The following is a 20,078-nucleotide window of genomic DNA, read 5'->3' as shown; positions in this document are numbered from 1 at the left end:
CAGCGATTCCCAGCCAAGTTCCTGTAAGGTGCGTGTCGTGAGATGCGCGGTATGCGGGCGTGCATTATCCTGTAGGAGGAGGACTCCTTTGGTCATGAGGCCCGGCCGTTTTTACTTCAGCGCCTTATGCACATCCCTGGGAACCTGGCAGTAATATGCACTATTGATGGTGGTACCACTGGGCAGAAAATCAACATGAACAATGCCAGCCTTGTCCCAGAAAACCGTGGCCATGGCCTTACCCGCAGACGGGGTGCTTCGGAACTTCTTGGGAGCTGGCGAACCCGGATGCTTCCACTGTTTTGATGCGCGTTTAGACTCAGGAGTGAAATGGTGCACCCACGATTCATCGCACGTGATGGTTCGATCAAGGAACGGCTGTCCTTCAGTGTCGAAACGGTACCTTAGCTCTTGGGAGGTTTCCAGTCTTCTCTGCTGGTCAAACACGGAGAGCTGCCTCGGGACCCAACGGGCACTAACTTTCCGAAACTGGAGGTGTTCATGAATGATAGTGTTCAACGTTCCCACACAAAGGTCCGTCTTTCGAGCCAGTTCGAGACATGTTATCCATCGGTCCTTGAGGATCAGGCGCTCCAGAAGTTGGATGTTCCCAGGAACTCTGACACTGGGGTCTGAGCCACCCCGGCCGGAATCGTCCTGCACTGATGTACGGCCGTCTCGGAACCGTTTGCACCACTCAAACGCTTTGCTGCGGCTAAGTGTATCGTGGCCATACTGAGCCTGAAGTCTTCTGTGAATTTCAGATGACTTTACGCCTTCATTCACGAGAAACTTCATGACAGTTCGCTGTTCGGTGTGCGCGCTCACCTCGTTGTCTGCCATCTTGTGCAGCACGTGTCTTCTGTTTCGCGCAAGCTTTGGACCACCACGTGGTGAACGCGGAGGCCTGTCGCGTGTGAAAATGATGAAAAAGAACTAGCGCGAGCCATTTGTACACTCAGGAGACAGAATGTACCGGTTTGACTTGAACACCCCTGGTACATCGTTGTCCCCAACATCTTGAAGAAAGGACATCAGGGCATCGAGCCTGCCACAGATGCTGCCAATGGTGTGAGGCTCAAGGACACAACACCATTAAGATATTAAAGGAAAGGCTACCGAGTAAACTGACCTTCCGGCATGTCTCAATGTGTCCGTAGTTTACTACATATCTGGCTCACAAAGCATGCCTACAACGAAAGGTATCCTACTTGTCTTATACGCACACAGTTCGTTATGTTGACCTTAATAAAACTATAACGTTATTAACAAACACCATGTCACATCTTATAACAGAGGGAGGCCTACTTACAATATCGAAACGAGATTGTCTATAAAGTATGAACCCCTTATGAAGTATATACCTGCGCATTAAACACGCTAGACGCTCACAATTTCAATAACGCTCCTCGCTGTTGTACATTGCATAACTGAAAATTTCGTCGCTCTTTTTTTTTAAATGAAGAGCACATTTAACACGTAAGGTGAGTCAGACTACATTTGTTTTCAGATTTTTTTCTTTATCACATCACATCACTACATTTGTTTGGTGACGTGAGGCACGTACCTCAGGGTAGGACTTTCAGATAATTTCGACACCTGATGCACTTAAGCATGCGCTGGAAATATCACGCACATGGTGCTGGAAGCAGTGTTTAATACCTTCCCCACATTACTACCGTCCTCGGCCGCACAAAAAAATGAAGAGAAATCGTAAATGTGCTTTGCGAAATAATAATTCCAACTAGCGTATCGTTCTCCTTATCCCCTTCTTCTTGAACAGACACACGCACAGAAATTGCACAGACATGTAGAAGAGCTGGCGGGTTTGTGACCACGAACCCCATACGAATCGCATAACGCCGTGCTCTACAAGTTTGCACACAACTGAGAGAGTGCGGCTACAAACAACAACAACAAATAAGTTAATGATAATGAATGGGGAAATTCGCCACGTAATGTGTGGCCCACTACCCCAAGGCACAACGGGGCAGGATGAGATGTGTCTTGATGATGAGGTGATGAACGATGCTAAATAGGGTCGATACTCAGTGGAGTCAGTAAGACATCAGAACGGTAGGCAAAGCCACAACACACAAAAACACACACACAGCACACAGGTACGCAGGCAGATCATAGGGTAGAGAGGAGACCAGTGTCCCTGAGAAAAATCTTGAAATACGCAAGAGCTTGGCGATGGTCAATCTGGTTAGACTAAGGGCCGAGAATGGTTGCCTATGTGAATGGTGCGGCCGTGATCGACTGCAGGCGACACTATAGGGAGCCGCTCTTTGGGAGGTGTAAAGATGGCAGTCGACGAGCACATGCTTGGTATCCTCCAAAACATCACAGCGAGAGCAGAGCATCGAGTCGGAGAGGCCGATCAGATGCATGACATGGGGGGTGAATGCAGCCCCTGTGTATCAGCGACGCAAAATGGCGAGGCACAAGAGAAGGCATGGTGAAGCCAAAGTCAGGGTCCACTTCACGCATCAGAACTCTTGATGGAACTTCCCGAGACCATTGCGGATGTGCGAGAGGCCTCACCACATCATTTAAGAAGGTTCGCCTGTCGCCTTTGGGGAGGGTAATCCGCACGCTTGATCGGGAATGATACGCAGCTGCTGCAGCCTCGTCAGGCTCTTCATTGCCGCGGATGCCGCAGTGTGCAGGAACCCACTGGAAGTAGATAGAGTTCCCGCTGATCTCAAGACGGCTTAGTTCCTCCAGTATGTCCACCACCACAGGCGCAAGTGATCCACGAATACCCATGTTCGCTATACACTGGAGAGCTGCCTTGGAGTCGCAGTATATCACCCAGCTGCTGATAGAGGCGTATGCAATGTGCTTGAGGAAGAACAAAGTGGCACGCAACTCTGCAGACGTGGATAAGGTGCGGTGCGAGAGACGGTATGCGCGGCACGACGACATAGTCGGGATTGTAAAGGCAGTAGTGGAGCAGTGTAAGTTGGTCGACCCATCTGTGACTACAGCAGTGTGCGAAGGAGGGGGGCGATATGTTTATTAAGAAAAAAAGAAAGGGAAGGTGCGAAGGGTAACGGCACTGCATTATGTCTAGCGCAAGTTTTCAACACGGGTGCTGCAACATGATCCCTCTTGCTCTTGAGCCCAGGAATGGTAGTAGAGATCGATGGTATCGAAAAGACCCACGGAGTGGATCTGGGGACGACTGATCTTTCAACAAAAGCCGGTAGCAAGGGCTTTACAGCAGCGATGCAGTGAGACACACACACACACATACATTGGCTGGTGATGGGGTGGGCGATTCACCACCGCTGAGGCGGTACACTGCCATATTTCGCGTTGGGAGAGGATGAAGGGATGATGATGGGGACTTTCAAAGAGCCGTCGCCAGACCGGTGGAGCACAAGTACTCCGCCAGAAGACCCTGCGCCCTGCGTCTGGTGGGCAGCGTTCGTCCACGGACCGAGGATCATCGCTAGGTTGAACGGCCGCTTGTGAGAAATGTTGCTTTGCCTCCGCCTTTTGAGCTTCGAAACCATGACGACGGTGTTCCGCAACGAGGCGGAGACAATAGCGCACAGTTTCTCTGAGACGTAAGACCTCTACTGGCAGTTCGCGGGCCTCTGCCACCACCATGCGCGTTTCAGCGGCGCGGGGTACACCGAGGCAGATCCTCAAGCTTCTGGCCAACATACGAGTACACCGAAGCCTCTGTTCAGATGTTCTTGAGATGCCGTGTAAGACCGGGAGGCTGTAGAGAATGGTTCCCCGAACCAATGCCCCATGAATCGATCGAACTGCTTCTTGATCAATCCCTCATGCAGCGCCAGCGAAGTGAGAAATGACATTGGTCCAGCGTTGAACTTTCGCTTCCAGGTACCTGACAGGAAACGAAACTGCGGACGCCACAGCAAGAATGGCTCACAGCCAAGCAACTGTGTCGTCCATACCGTTCACACCAGAGGATGCGAAATGTCTCCTCACTCAAACTACTAAGGAAAAATCAGTCAAACTGAGGAAATCCTATCTTCGTTCATCAGACTACTTAACCTTCATAGACCCAGACCTAGCCTTTACGCCTCCACGGAACGTACCACGAAGCTTACAGACAGCCCTCCACCGAACTCGCCTGGGTGTGCTACTAACCAACAGTGTTGTGAATCGCTACAGACCATCGGCCTCCACTGACTGCCCTACGTGTGGCACCACTGAAGACACACTACACATAATAATGCAGTGCCAAAAGTGCTCTACAGAACGATCAAGGCTTGAGAGCACGCTCGCTAAGCTGGATGATCGACCTCTCTCTTTCGTGAAGATCATTGGAGCCTGGCAAAATGAATCGCATCAGACGACCGCATTAACAGCATTCTGCAACTATTTAAAAGACTCCCGTATTATCACTCGTTACTAACCCTTATGTAAATCAAATCACAACAGCACCGGGATGTACCTCACATCCCATGTCATGTATATATTTATTGTGTGTATGCGTGTGTCGTCGCATGTGTTTTCTGTTCTGTGTGTATATTTTATTCATGCGTTATTGAAACGCTTTCAAGAAATGGAGCAGCAGACCCCTCAAGGGTGTCACTCAGTTCCAATGTTTGTAAATAAACAGGTATTATCTCTCTCTCTCTCTCTCTCTCTCTCTCTCTCCAGGTACCTGATATGGGCACTCCACGAGAGATTGGCATCCAAGAAAACACCCAGGAATTTGTGGCACTTCACTTGACTGAGTGTATTATTGCCTAGCGAAAGAGGGGAGGCGCTCATGCGTTTCCGCGTGAAGTCACAAACTACTGCACAACGTGCACAACCATCTTCTCAGCCGAGATGTCCACGCCAGCCTTGGTGAAGTAATGCTGAACAGCATCCAGCGAGTTTTGAAGGCGGCGTTGAGTCGCTGGCCTTGACTTACCGGTGGTCCAAACGCACACAGGCTACAAACAAAGAGATACTGAGAGCACCATTTCTTGGACTTGGAGAGCTTTGATGTGAGGTAAGGTGCAGGCAGAGCTAGAGGTGAAGGTAGAAGTGAGGTAGCTTTGGGAGAAAGTAACAAGTGGTACGAAATATTTATGCTGATGAAAAACTGCAGATGTTTTCGTTCATATAATATAGTCTAGAGTTCGCCATCTTCAGTCGGCCAGAGTTGGCTTGCTGCTGTGGGCCACACGCGAGTGGACATCGTCACGACTATAGCCAGAAAGGGACGAAGGGTTGCTGGGTGAAAAGGAGGGTTGAGGCTGTGGATGCTGGCATGGCGCATCCAATCCGTCCTATCCTAGGAATAGATCGTGCTGACGAATGCAAGACACCGCAAGCCGTAAAAACCATCTGCGTTCTTTTTCACACTAATCACGCTAAAAGTCAAATACTAGTGTGTGATACAACTCCTCATATATCAGTGACGTTACGCCAGTCCCTATGTCTGCCAGCCTTTGAGCAGATACAGGACATCTAGCTCCGTTCCGCCCCATTCCAGATTTTGTGTCTGCTGATGGTCAGCTCTCCCATAACTCACGTGTACTACGAACAGTTTGGTCGTTATCTCCCGAAGTTTGCCAAACCAGGCCATCTCACTTACTAGAGCTGAATTCACGTGACAACTGCGAAGCTACACACACCCGTGAAACGAACCAACGGCAGGAAAACACAGCCGACATCATCACCGTGCATCCGGTCCGGTTACAGTAAGTCAAAGTTGCAACAGTTGCAAAGTTGCAGTTGAACGCGGTGTAGTATGTTACAAACCCAATTTCAAATCTTTCTGACATTTACAATTCTGCGTCGTGAATCGCGCTGACATGCTCAAGATGCTTTAACTTTCGTTAACGACAACATCGTAAGTGATAAAGGCGCATACTGCACCGGCGTTATTACAAATGGCGAAGTTAGAATGAAGGCTCGCACGATTGTAGCCCCTAATGTGACAATTTCAAATTCCCCAGGGGAATTTCACGTGAACAGGTTCTTCGCTGTTCACCATTACATTAATCTATCAGTTGCTGCAGCTTTAGATGACTTCTTTCAAAATCTCCTACGCCAGTTGAGCGTCGACAAAATTGCGAGGAATCTCATTCTACGTGTGGTTCTAAATTAAAATCGACAGTACGCGCTAATGAAGGCCTAGTGGTATTTGGGTCGCTTAGGGCTACATCTACCTCCTTCTTTGTCTGCCCCATGTGCGTTCTTTCGAAGGTATGTGATATTTAGAAGGGACTCTGTCGCTGCAGATAACTCACCGCGTTTCGCCGTTTCTGTCGGCGTCTACGTCTTGTCACAGATGGGTGATGCATCCATTATCGTTTATCTGATGTCATTATTCACATATGCTATGATCCTAACATAAACAACACGCGGTAGACTGGCAGGGGAATGATGCTGTCTTGAGATTCTTTGCAGACTATGAGGTTACATTCGTATAGCACCAGGCTCATCCGCCGATAGTCCCGTGCTGATGCTCAGTGCCCTAACTTAATTATAACAGCGATCTTATTATTTTATTGACAGACTAACATCATCTTTCTGCGTTTTCGACGAATGTCTCAAATGTTGCAAAGTTGACTCTTCCTATGTTAAACATTTCAGAACAGATGACATCAAACATAGTGACGAACATGTATGGTTATCTCACTTCTCAAGAACGTCATCGCCACGAAACAAAAACCTGCAAACCTGAACGTTGCAAATATCGTGCTTTCATGAATTGGTGAGTATAATAATAATAATAATTTTATTCCACCAATGACACTTGGTGGGGGGATGCAGACAAAAAGCTGCAAAAACTGCAGCTTGACGAGGTCTGACCCCCCTTTGTACACTCGACATATAAAGCAATGACAAAACAGCAAACCAGACAATGCAAAGGGAACAGCAATGACAAATAGCAAGCCAGATGAATCACGGAGTTAGACAATGGTAAATGAACACAATGCATTAAGATGCATAAAAACAAAAAAAGCTATGAGAACACACGAAATAATATGACTATCCTAGTGAACATACATGGCCTTTATTGAGCGAATTGAAAGACAGCTGATGTTAATGTTGTTTTGGATATGGGAATTAATATGTCGTGGAAGATTATATGAAACCAACTGTGTGCCATAGTTAGTTCGTGCACACGGTGTGAAGTAGGGCTCATTGTAGCGTAGTGAATAAGAGGTTAATCTCATGGTTAAATTGGCTAGGGCTAGAAAGATGTGATTATTTTGCTTTACTGAACTTGCATATGTAATGGACATACGGTACTTATAGAGATCCATAATTCTGATTATGCTAAATTTCGCGAAGAGGGATCCTGTTGGATGTAAAAAGGGAACGTTTGCTATGTGACGAAGTACCTTCTTCTGACACAAAACTAACCTTTCAAGATTTGTTTGCGTTGTGGTTCCCCAAACTAGGTGACAGTATGTGAGGTGAGGGTAAACCAGTGCGTTATAGGTAATAATTTTTGCCTTAGTTGGAAGGACGTTTCTGTGTCGACCTAGAATGCCGATCACGCGCGATATTTTGTTAGTGATGTAACCGACGTGCTTATCCCAGGACATCGTATCAGTGAACCAGACGCCCAGTGACTTCACCTCCTTGACAAAAGATATCGTGCTTGTACCGACAACAATAGATTCGGAACAGGAAGTAGCCTTATGCGGTGGGTGGAAAACAACAGCCTTGGTTTTAAGGGGGTTAATTATCAAATAATTTTTAGTAGACCAGGTGTAGAAGGTTGATAAGAAGTTGTTCATCTTTGTTGTTAAATCTGTGAGACACTTTCCTTGCAGGAATAGGGCGGTGTCATCAGCATAAGCTACTATCTTAATGTGGTTTGACAAGGCAAACATGTCATTCACATAGATAATGAAAAGCAGTGGCCCAAGAATGCTCCCTTGTGGTACACCGGTTGTGATGTGGTGTATTCCCGAACACTGCCCCTGAATATCAACAAACTGTTTGCGATGTTGAAGATAAGTGCGTATTAAATTTAATGGAACACCGCGGATACCGTAGTGCTCAAGCTTTAAGAAGAGAACACCGTGATTCAGTAAGTCGAAAGCCTTGGTGAAATCGATGAATAGACCTAGAGTAATGAGTTTTTCTTCGAACCCGGAAAGGATATATTCTTTCTGGGATAGAAGAGCTAGTTCTGCAGAGCGTTGCTTTCTAAATCCAAACTGAGAATCGGAAAGTATGGAGTGCTTTGTTAAAAATGATAAAAGACGGCTATGGATTAATTTCTCTAAACCCTTTGAAAACACTGGTAGGATTGATATGGGCCTATAGTTACTGAGAACATTAGGGTCCCCACCTTTATGTAAAACGACCACTTTTGCAATTTGCATGTCCTTCGGAAACACACCGGAATAAATTATTTCGTTAAAAATAAAAGCTAATACAGGAGCAATTATATCGAGAACAAATTTAATTGGGCGGATCTGAAACCCGTCTTTATCACAACTACTAGTATTCTTGAGGTTTTTAAAAATTGAAATGACCTCCTGTGAATCTGTTGGAAACAGAAAGAAACCGTGGTCTTGGCGTGGAACGGAGTGTATGCCAGGATAATGTGAACTTGTACCTGTGGAATTGTGTAAGTTTGACAGGGATGCAAAAAAAAGTGTTAAACTCTCCAGCTAACCGTGCACCAGTTAGAACCGTTCCACCTACGGCCAACTCCTCGACAGGGCTGTTTTCCCGACTGTAAATTGATTTAAGACGCTTCCATGCAATATTTGGCTTAGCAGAAACATTCTCGAAAACTGAATTGTAGTACAGCTTTTTTGCGCGACGTAACTTCGAGTTTACATTGTTTCGGTATTTTTTAAAAATAATTAGATCTTCGGGTGACCTATTTTTTATGAACTTTCTATAGAGCTTATTTCTAATATTTAACATTTGTCTCAGTTCCTTTGTTACCCAAGGTTTACGAATTTTTGCGGAAACCCTGAAAACCTTAACCGGAAAATGCTTATCGTATAGTTTACGAAACTCATCAAGGAAGCTTTCATACGCTCTCTCCGAATCCTTCTCTTTAAAAATGTGTTCCCAGGATGTTAGTAACAGGTCATTTCGAAATGCCTCAAGCGACGACTGCTGAATGGATCGGTGTGACACATGTGTCTGAACCTTTGGTCGTTTGCTAAGTGACGGTATTGCTACAAAAATAGGCATATGATCGCTTATATCCGCGCTGATGACAAAGGCTGTGGGATCGAGTTCGTTTGTAATGAACAGGTCTAGTGATGTCGCCGAGACACTGGTGACCCGGGTAGCAATCTCAATGACATTACTGAAACCATTTGCATCCAAAAGTGTTTGAAAGCGTAACTGATGAGTGGTTTTAGTGAGCATGTCAATGTTGAAATCGCCTCCCATAGTCTGCCCTACCCTCTCTGCGCAAGATCCTTAACGCTAACGTGATGTTAGTTACGGCAAGTGAGAAGGAAACGACCACCACCTACAGAGCTCCCTCTATCCACAACTATCTTTCTTAATAGGTATTGAAGGGGCTTTCCCGGTTTTTAAGACAAACGAATAGGTTTTCTTATTTTTTCTGTCGGGGTATTCCTTTTCTCAGTATTAATCGACGGAAAATCCGCCTCATCCCACATCTGAATTTACCTCAAAATGCTCTCAGGGTAGTCAAACTATGCGAACGACAACGGTTGTGGTGAAACAGCTAGCCGTTGTCGGCCTCACAGAGGTGGACATGGGTCAAAATGGGTCAATCCAGCACTCCCCTGTGCACTAGCTGTGGTGTTGTGGCTGGTATTCCCCACTGCGTCCTACACTGCCGGCAACACCTTCCGCCTTCTGTCGTCGTGTATCCCAACTTAGCTACAACACCATAACACTGGCTACCTTACTGCGTACCGTTCTTCAGTCGACCCAGTTGGCCGTGACCACCGCGCTCCTCCTCCACGCTTCGAACCTTGTTAACGCCTTGTGATTGTGTGACCGTGTGTGTGATTTTTCAGTTTTAGTTTTGTGTGTCTTTGTTCTTCTTGTCTCTTCCTTTTCTTTTCTTTCCCTTTTCCTATTCTTCTTTCTCTTCTTTTTTGGAATAGCAAGCCGACCTCTGTCTGCCTGACTTTTCCTTTCTTTTTTTCTTAATAAACATATCCCCCCCCCCCCCGAGGATATCGCTCTGGGGGAAATGCGCGTCCTGGTCCGACTTCTAAAGGAACTGTGCCGACATATCTCTGGCAGCGTCTGAGGGAAAACCCAGGAAACACCCAAAGACAGCGCAGCCGGCACCGGCATTCGAACCCGGCTACCTCCCAATTCTCGACGTGACATGGCCAGCAGGCTAACCACTCAGTCACGCGAGCTGGTGCGAACGACAACATAGCGTTAAACGAGCTATGCACACTGCACTATACAGTCTACACTAAAGATGCTCTGCCGTTTGCAATCTTTTCAGTCGATCTGTTAGAGTGGGGGTATTGACTCTCTTGTGGCAGTATTGCCTCCCTGGTGGTGTTTATCTACCTCTGGAGACCACGGACCATTAAAATGCGCATACGACGCCTTATCTCACTTCCAGGGCGTCGTATAGCTTCTCCGCCGTAGATGGCACGGAGCGCTCGATACCTCTGGTGGATACCAATGTGGATAACCTCGGGTCGATGGGCGAATGCCATGCGCTGGCTGTCCCAAAAACAGAAAAAAACTTTCGCCGCCCGCCCTTCAGTCGCAAGATCATTATTTGATACATGGATCCTACTGCATTTATGCATGGCATAGGAACACGTGCGCACCGGAAACATACGAGATGCGGCTATCGATCTTGTTCCGATAAGGACCTATTCATCATAATAACGAGCTTGTTTGTCGTTGTAGTCGGTGTAATGAGAAAATTCAGTTGTACCGTAGAAGTGTTCTTACGAAAAAGAACGAAGGACACATCATTGCGCGTACCCTGACATGGAAGGCGATCCTATTCATCACCGGTTAACTAACGATCGGCCGATCAGTCGAAGTGAAATACGACTCTTTTAGGTAAACAATGGTTCCTGCTACATGCTGCTTAGAGTGTGCTAAGCATATTGAATCACACTTATCAGACTCAAAATATCTGTCCTCGATCTTCCGGCAGAGAGCATGGACGAAAATTCGTATGTGTTTCGTTTCATGTTTCACAGCACTATCAAAACGGCCGTATATTCAAAGTCGCCTATCGTGTGATATTCATCTTACGTAATTGCGTAACTGCTTAGGGAGAAAAATCATTTTAACTTTATCGGGCACTATATTTCGGAAATGCACGTTGAAGGTATTACTGAAGTATTACTCCATGAGAAGGAAGATCGAAAGGATGCCTTTCCCTGTAGCTCAATATCAGCACAAGCCTTCAAGGTAATGTGGTACGTAAGTTAATTTGTTCACCAATATACCTCTTATGTGTCTTCTAATACAAGTGAGCATTTTGTCAGCCAAGATAAGCAGTCTCAACTTCCATGCATAGGATTATGCAAATGTAATCGCCTTTCGTAACTACCTACCTCACGTGTGGTTTCCCCGTAGTCAAGCGCAAAATGAACAAATGGAAGTCTCTTCTAACGGTAGTCAAAATGCGAGCCTGTATAGCTTTAGACACGTAATACAACGGGTCTAGACGATAGGTTATCAGCATGGTCACATTAGTTCCCCTCTCAACTGTCGTGACCGTCATACTGCTACTTTTAACCACCGGATAAAACCGCGGATATCTCCGTCATTAGAAGGAGTCTTGTCTTCAGACGCAGCAACGAATGTAACAGCACCGGCTGACAACGGATCCTCATAACAGAAGAAACCAGCTGGAGTTTTCATTAATTCCGAACTTCCTCCGGTTGGGCTGGCACAGTAACACGAATGCTTACAGGAGAAATGTCATCCTTGATGCGACTGCAATGGCTGCACGGCACCGTCGCCGTGCGTATGTCTGTTCTGCTTTGTCTTTTTGATATTTTTTTTTGTCGGAGAAAAAGTGACCAGTGATAAAGTAAGGCGGATTTCCCCTGCCGGCTTTTAAAGTGCAGACACATCCAATGCTGATGTAGATTTTTCATAAAACGATGACCAACCACCCACTTCCACCCAACAGTGAAAAAGAAAAGACAAGAGAAAACAACTATGAAATGCTGGCCATGCCATTACCGAACAGCATTGTTGTACCTGCTACCAAAATGAAGTAACGGAATACGCAACTGCCCACTACTCCAGCAAAAAGTAGCGCAGTACGAGCATCGCTACAAATTTCAAAAAGTATCGCGATATCGATATTAAATAAAAGTAACGTCAGCACTATGCCGCTACGCTTCCGCTACAGCACAATTCTCTAGGCAATACCTTACCGTAGGCATCTCGTTGCCGAACGTGTCTAAAGACAATGCAGTATTCATGTTTCCTCACATAGCCAGCATGCGTCATAAAGTGTACCATTAATTACAGCAAAGATATATTCTGACACATTGGCATTGACTTTGAGATGATGCGTATTCAAGACAAACAACAACAACTTTATTTTCGGTACTTTATTTTCGGTCGGTTTCGGTCTTAGGGGGTATTCAAGACATAATGTAATGCAGACACCCCATATGTGCATTTAATAAGTTTTCCCGTCAGAATGTTCCGAACAGAAGACTGTCCTTCTGCAATAACAGTATTTTGCTCGAGACACCAGCGAATCCTAACTTCAAACTTTTTCGTCTCCTTATACTGTCGACGGATTGATCAGTTTTACGTACGGTGCAACTATACCATCATAAGCGACCGCTCATCGAGTCATCAATAGCTAGCTACCAGGTGGTAAAAAGATCAAACGAACAGCATAATGCTTGCTTATGCTTCCACCAGAGCCAACGCCTCCAAGTTGAACAGACAGCCCTGTGAGAGCTGTTGGCATACTGCACCAAAGCTTAGGTTTCACAGGAATTAGGAGTTACTGTTGTTGCCTACCCCCTGCTTCCATTCTTCCAGCTACACGACGGCTCCTCTTACAACGCGTTGGACTATACGAAAAACTACGTTTAATACGCTTTCTCGGGGTATAAGTTCGTCAGGAAGGGTATACCCGTATCAGATTACCACCTTAATGACGCGCTTGCAGAAAAACAATGTCATGTAATTTTTGCCTAATCAAACGCTGTAAACAATCAATTGCTCTAAAAGTTTTAAGTTAATCGCATGTGTACCGTCACCAAGCAAGTGTGGAAACAGCATTAATAAGCATGTTGGATGACTTCATAATACTATTATTATTTCTTCATTTTGTGCGGCTCATACACATATAGTGTAACATACTTAACGTGAGAAAACAACTAGATCGCTTTTGGCAACCTGTGTAAGCTAAGGTAATTTTATCTTGCCTGGAATGCCTCACTTGCGGCACAAACACATTAAAGCAAAGTCGGCAGTACGCTTGGAGTGCAATGACTATGGCGATATCTCGCTGCGTTTCCGATACATTTTCGCATTCCTGTTCCAAAAGACACGACGCTTTATTGTTTATGCTTGTTTATCTGGTCCGAACAATAAAATTTCAAAACACGGTTTGAAATGTGCTATAAACACGCTAACACTAGATTTGCATCTGGTTGCATGACGGAAACTAGCGCCGTAGCCCATATTATGCAGTATGTTATACACACCAGTTTGTGTTTCGCAAATGTGAGCTAAATAAGTTCAAGAATGCACCGAATAACACAAGCTATATTCCTGAATAATCGATTGCGCTTAGCTCATGAGGGTCAGTGAAACTGAGGAAGATCGTCGCATCAGTCTGCCTGATTAACAAGTAACTAAAAGGAATAACAGCTGCTTCGCTGTCATCTCGCTTTTTTTTTTCTGTGTTCCACGTATGAAAAAAAGCTGTAGTGGAGAAAGAGTTCGTCGCTCCCCATTTTTGTAGCGGAAATACTTTTCCCGCTACCAATTTAGAATGTGGCGGGATCGCTCCTACGCTACTGAAAAAAAAGAAAAGAAAATACGTAGCGAATACGGCGCTACTAGTAGCGCCGCTACGTACAACACTGCCGAACAGCATTGTTCGTCACAACACTCCATACAGTACTCACCGTCATGTGTAAGAGCGACGAAGCGGCGATGCCTGCCTCGCCAAATGCTCTCAGGCAACTGTGAGGCACAAGGACGTCCCAAATCTGAAGATGACACCGACACGCAGTGCCCGAAAACAACAGGATCAGCAGTTTAACCCATCTTGAGACGACGCGCCAGAGTCCTCAATGCTTGGCAAGCGCGCTCGAGGCGATAGCGCACTACTAATTCCTCGTCCAAACAAGCGGCAACATTGGACGGGGGTCCGCACTGTCCAGAAGAACACGAAGCTCAAACATACACGATAAGGAGACACTGGGAAAACAAATGACAACTAAAGCAGGACTTCACTCGGTCATATCGAGCAAACACAGGACCCGGCAGCGCTTGCCACACCGCGCCCCGACTGGAGAGAGCGTCGCGTTTCGTATCGAGCCCACACGACTCTCTGAAGAGGCAGGGGTTCCCTCGCTGGGGAGGAGCTTCCGCTCTCTACTTCCGGTGACGTCATCATGACTCCTTGTCCGGTTCGCGCGGCCGTCGCTTTCCCCGCGTTGCTGTGGGGAAGTTAGGGAACGACGAGGAGGGAGAAGCGAACAAAGATGCACGGCTGTGTGAAAACGACAGCTACAGGTCAGCAAGAAAAAGAATAAAAGTGAATGGTTGCGCAGCGAACTGTAGGCGGACGGGAGTGGGAGGTTCCCTCCGCTTTGATCCTCAAAACGATAGCGGTGGTAGGGTGATAAGGCTAACGGCAACAACTGCCGATATCACTTTCCTTTAAAAGTTGTCGCGCATGGGCAGAGCGACCAGCTGTTGTTTGGTGCGCAGGACATTAGTACGTGATTTGTTACTCGCGTTTTATGGATATGGTAGACTCGCTCCACATTTTTGTTGGTGTGGTCGTTGTTCCGTCAGTGTACCTCACCCACCTGCTCTGTTGCTCCACTGGATATTTATTTTTCTTCTTGCGATACCTAGCTTGGCATATCCACGGGCTGGCTTCACGACTTCACGACACATCTTCACGTAGCGCTGGACCGTTGTTCAAATTATGGTGTGGAAAGCACGAGTTTACGCAATAACTCTCGAAACCGATGGCACCATAACAACACGCAGTACATCGCGGCTTCTAGAGCAGAGAAGTTATATACATTTGACGCCATTTCCCTCTTTTTCTGTAATATGTTTCTTTGTTTGTGGGTGATAATATGATGGATACTTTGCCACACGTGAAGAAGGCTGGCTACTCACCCTATAATCTCTTCACTACACACCGAAGGTTATGATCAAAGTCACAGAGCGTCCACCAAATCAGAGTCTCTTATAGAAAACGGGCATAAACTATTTGGTAAAGAATGAGTCTAAAGTGTGTATGCGTGCCCACTAAACACGGCACTGTAAATAAGCGTTAACTTAAGCGAGTAAATATAAGTGTCGATTTCATGCTTAACTGAGAAAAACATCGTGTCCTCAACACACAAAATCACGACACTACGGCATTTGAATCCACCGTTGAAGGGGTTGCGACACCTCTCTCAAGTTATGCACGACAAACGTGAAAAAAAGAATTATTCCCATCGATATGAATCTGCGCTGCAAGTTTTACAGCGAAGGCGGTATTGGTCGGTCGGTGGCGTGTTGTTCGGCTGAAATCCTACGTCCAGCGCCAAATTGGTAGGGAACTACGCCGACATTTGCCTCACGGTGTCTGGAGACTCCCCCGAGGGAAAGCACCCACACCCGCTGGAATTTTAACCGGAGTCACCTCTCAGCCTGAGCGTGGAAGACGATCACCTGATCGGCGAACTTCTCCGTAATCTCTTGTCAAATAAACAATACACGCGGAGAATATCGGCACCGCCAATACCGGAACCCAACCGGCCCTGACATCACTGCCTGCATGAGGCCCGATCCTGAATTGGACATAAAGTTCATTATAATTATTATTATCTCCAGGGGCGGTAGAAGGGGGGGGGTTTACAGGGGTTACTGTAGACCCCCTGAATTTGTGAAGGGGGCGTAAAATTCACATAGAGGTGGGGCGCCAAAGTGTTATCTCAGGTGCCGCATGCTAATAAAATGCCATAAACCCTTTTCCTGAATCGATCACATTGCCAGCATAGTCAAGGCTTTGTCGATTGATGCGGTAGACCTCACGACGAATGGCGGTTAGGGGATGGAAGGGGGCGCCGGTTGGGATCTGTGGTTCCCAGTGATTTATCCAGACCCTCCCCTACACCCCCCTAACACCCTCCTAAACGTTCAGTGACATCCCCCTAACTTTTTCAGCTGTGTACCCCCTACGGGGTGGGGGGGGGGGTGCTTTTGCGATTTCAGCTTTGGACACATGTCACATGTCGGTAATTATATGTTAAGGCATAATGACGTAATTATAATAATGACCGCCACTCCTCCCCCATTTTTTTCTGACACCGCTCTGAGCTTGGGATTCTGGATAAACCACTGGCTGGTTCCCCTGAATTCAGAACGTTGCACTGCCCCTCATTATCTCTGTCCATCCGTATACTATCGGAGTTGTTTCCGTTAACTTCGCGCGGTCTGAACGTCACACGAGGGCACGTGAAAAGCGTTTTGGCAGGTAGGCGTCTGGCAACATTGCGATTGACTTTTGCGCGGGAACTCGTGACGGATCACGGGGAAGTGATGTAGGGGGCTGCAGGCATGGTCGCGTCCTTTCGAGGAGCAACAGGAGTGGCTATTACTGTCACTTTAAGGTAAACAAAAGCTGTCCCACGCCTCAACTATACGATGACAAAATGATGACATCGTGGGTAACCTCCGAAAACATTTTTCGTAGCATGTAAATACTGATGTGATGCTTCCTCAACTTGTACTTTTCCCATTATTCAAACGTCAAGCAACGCTTCACTTGTAAATGCATTTTCTGCATATACTGTTTGCAGCTTTTTTTTTTTTTTTTTCGGACTCATACAAATGTTTGCAGCTTGGTACAGTTTTGGAATATTGCTTAGCGACGTCTAGCTATGCGTACATTAATCCTTAACATGCTGTTGGTTCTTGTACAGCAGTTGAATTTCAGCTACTGTAGTGTCCGTGTGACTGGTACAGGTGGGCACCCTCAGGAGGGCAGATAAGGGTGATAATTTCCTCACCTTCACCTGGCGGGCATTGAGGTGACGTGAGGTGAAGAGAAATTTCCAGAAAAAAGATTGCGTTGAGGTGAGAAAATATTTTCAGAAAAAAAATATTGAGGTGAGGCGGGGTGACGGAATTTTTTCTGATAAGCGACTGAGTCGAGGTTAGTTCAGGGAAATTTTCAGGAAGAAAACGTTCAGGTGAGGTGAGAAAATTTTTCAGATAAAAGATTGAGGTGAGATGAGGAAAATTTTTGGAAAAAGACTGGGGTGAGGAAATTTTCCAAAGGAAGTATTGAGGCGAGGAGAAACTTCTGGTGGCAAAAATAGTGTGAGTGTGAGTCTATTAGGTACTGAAAACTATTAACTTTCGAATTAATACAAACAAGCTGAAGCCGCAATAGAAACTAACTAGCCATGGTAGACGGTTAGAAATCCAGCGAACCGGTAAGGAAGTATTAATGGAGTTGCCACAGGACGAGAGCCGCCGATATTTCGAACAGAGAACAGTCTCTGTTGAAATATCGGCGGCTCTCGTCCTGAGGCAATTCCCTTAATAACTAGCCATGGGGTATTCAGAATTATGGCTATAGGACATAGAGAAAAATGAAGTTTTTTCTTGCACTTGACGGCTTTTCTAATGAGAAGTTGTTCTTATTTACACAGGTGCTGTGCTTGGTTTCCGCAAGTGCTACTATAACGGCTTCTTTCTTTTAATTACAAAGTTCGTCACGTTGTCTTTGTATAAGTATTAAGATACGAACTGCCAAGCGTGCAGCTTCGTCGGACATATTCGAATATATTCGGTTTCAAATGTATATTCCTTCGATTCGGAACTCGAATATAGATTTCAATATCTGATTCGAAATACGAATAGCTGGATACTCGCGTTCCTAAATTTTTTGCACGTGTGAGTCATTGTAGTGCAGGTCGAGCACGACAGCGTCCGGTCTGTCAGGTGGGGTGCATTCGGAGATTTGAAGAGTCAGGACCAGCGCCCGCACCGCCGGACTCACTCCTCCGTCAGTCTGTGTTCCCGGCGTACATTGTCTCGGTCGTGGGTTTTACTCGTGTAGCTCTTCCTGATGTTCCCCAGTTACAAACATCAGAGAAACAGTAGCAGATTTACCCGATGCCGATTTCCAGGTTTCTGACGTACTCACGTCCGACAATATGGCTCCAATAGACGTGACGTGCGTTGATACAGTATCGAGTGAGGTCATCTTGGCAGTCTCCGCTGTTGAGCCTGCTGAGCAAGACACCGAGAAACCAGTCACTGGGGAAGCCACCGAGGCAGCAGTAGGGGTCGATCCCATAACTGTTGTTGAGGAATCTGAGACGGTGGGTAGAGGCCCTTCGGGTAGCCGTGCCCGTCGCACCCACAAATGAGGCCCCCAATGCACGTGTTGTAGCTGCGACTGAGGTTCACTCTGCTGACGCATCCATTGAGGGACCTAATGTGGAAAGCGTTTCTGAGAGCGTTGTTAACTCTGCCCTTATAGGCAGAGGTGATCCTGAGAACGCAAACACAGAAAGAAGCCTTTTACTCCACCACACAGCAGCTTGATGATGGGTCGGATTGCTCTGTGTCTGATGATGGTAGCGTGTCAACAGACAAGAGCGTAAAGCACGTTGCTACGGTCGCTATGGGTACACCCGTTGCTTAACGCACATGCTTATTCTGCGCAGAAGCCTGCGCATGTGCTGACCCTTTTAATGATTCCAACTAAAAAAAAATGTATGATCTTTTACATGATGCACTGTATGATCTCTTCGTCAGCTGGACTCTCGCCCTTCTCCCTTTCGCAATTGCTTGGTCCCTGGCCCAATGCAGCCCAGCAACGACCTGTGCTCAAAGCTCTTTTGACATTTCTGGACACCATCGGACTTCGATCGTTATTGTGAAGGGGCTCGTTATTTTATTCCCCACATCCCCACCAGTAATGGGGTAGAGTATCGCCTCTGGCGATGAACCTCCCCACTCTCCAAAGTCAAAATAAAGTTGTTGTTGTTTTAGTGATTCCAGAAGCCATGGTCTTTCATTTGAGGTTAAACCTGTCACGGAACCTGGTGGTGGTGATGGGGAACTGATTGCCATATTGTCAACATGCCATATGCCATATCATAGTGGTGGCAATGGAAATGCTTGCCACGCTCAGGCGGGCAACGTCGCAACTATCGCAGGGGGCTGTCACGGAGCCGAGCGAGTTATGATCTTCTTGAATATCCAATCACTTGTACTTTCTTCTTCCTGATGCTCTTTATGGCTGGAACGTTTAACATGGCGGCAGTCGCTGTCGGATGTCGATCTAACGGGGCCTAACAGGCTGAAGTTCTGGTTCAAGCTCGGAGTCTTCACTGCGACATTTTGCGTGCTCAAGAAACTTTAGTACACAACGACTCCATATATTAGATGAGACCCCCGACACTCAGCCTTATTGGAGCGTATCGTCCAGGGGCATCATATTGCTGCGACAAGATTACTTGGCTTTCCCGGGGCTCGGACGGCAGCGTTGTGTGGGTGCAGTGGCGGCTTCGGGGGGGGGGGGGGCTGGCGAACTGGCCCCACCCCCAAGGTGAGGGTATGGATTCCCTGTGGCTCGGTTTCAGGCTTACGCGTAGCCGATGACTGTGAGTGTGGTGCCTGGTGCCCTCGTCACCTTCTACGCACCAGCAGGTGGTGCGGCCCAACGCGAATTCGTTGGGGTTCTTGGAAGTTACCTCGTGGAAGCATCTCGCCCCATGCTTACAGGGGATCGACCGCGATATGAGTGTCCTAGCCTCCAGTGTCACCACGTCATCTGCGTCTCCACACCAGGTCATCTGCGCTGCGCCAGGGGAGTGGGCTGCTGCCATTCGATCACGCATCTCATTGACAATAAGTCCGTGAGATTGAAGTGGCCGTGTATCCATTCCTTAGATCTCCGTCAC

At 46.7% G+C, this 20,078-nt stretch overlaps 1 protein-coding gene across 2 annotated transcripts in view; it reads right to left on the bottom strand.

Annotated features, from left to right (window-relative positions):
- LOC135385959 (kin of IRRE-like protein 1) overlaps positions 1-14,669 on the bottom strand; it is a 234,995-nt gene extending 220,326 nt beyond the window's left edge. The window contains exon 1 of one of the 2 annotated variants that reach the window (XM_064615613.1): positions 14,049-14,669. In XM_064615613.1, the coding sequence (XP_064471683.1) occupies positions 14,049-14,054 (6 nt within the window). In that variant the 5' untranslated portion in view covers positions 14,055-14,669. The remainder of the gene's footprint in view (positions 1-14,048) is intronic. The other variant, XM_064615614.1, reaches the window with a different exon arrangement.
- Positions 14,670-20,078: the final 5,409 nt, after the last annotated feature.

Source organism: Ornithodoros turicata, chromosome 2 (genome assembly GCF_037126465.1).
Source record: "Ornithodoros turicata isolate Travis chromosome 2, ASM3712646v1, whole genome shotgun sequence".
Lineage (NCBI taxonomy): Eukaryota > Metazoa > Arthropoda > Arachnida > Ixodida > Argasidae > Ornithodoros > Ornithodoros turicata.
The sequence above is the reverse complement of the archived record's forward strand: the minus strand, read 5'-3'. Positions and strand labels throughout refer to the sequence as shown.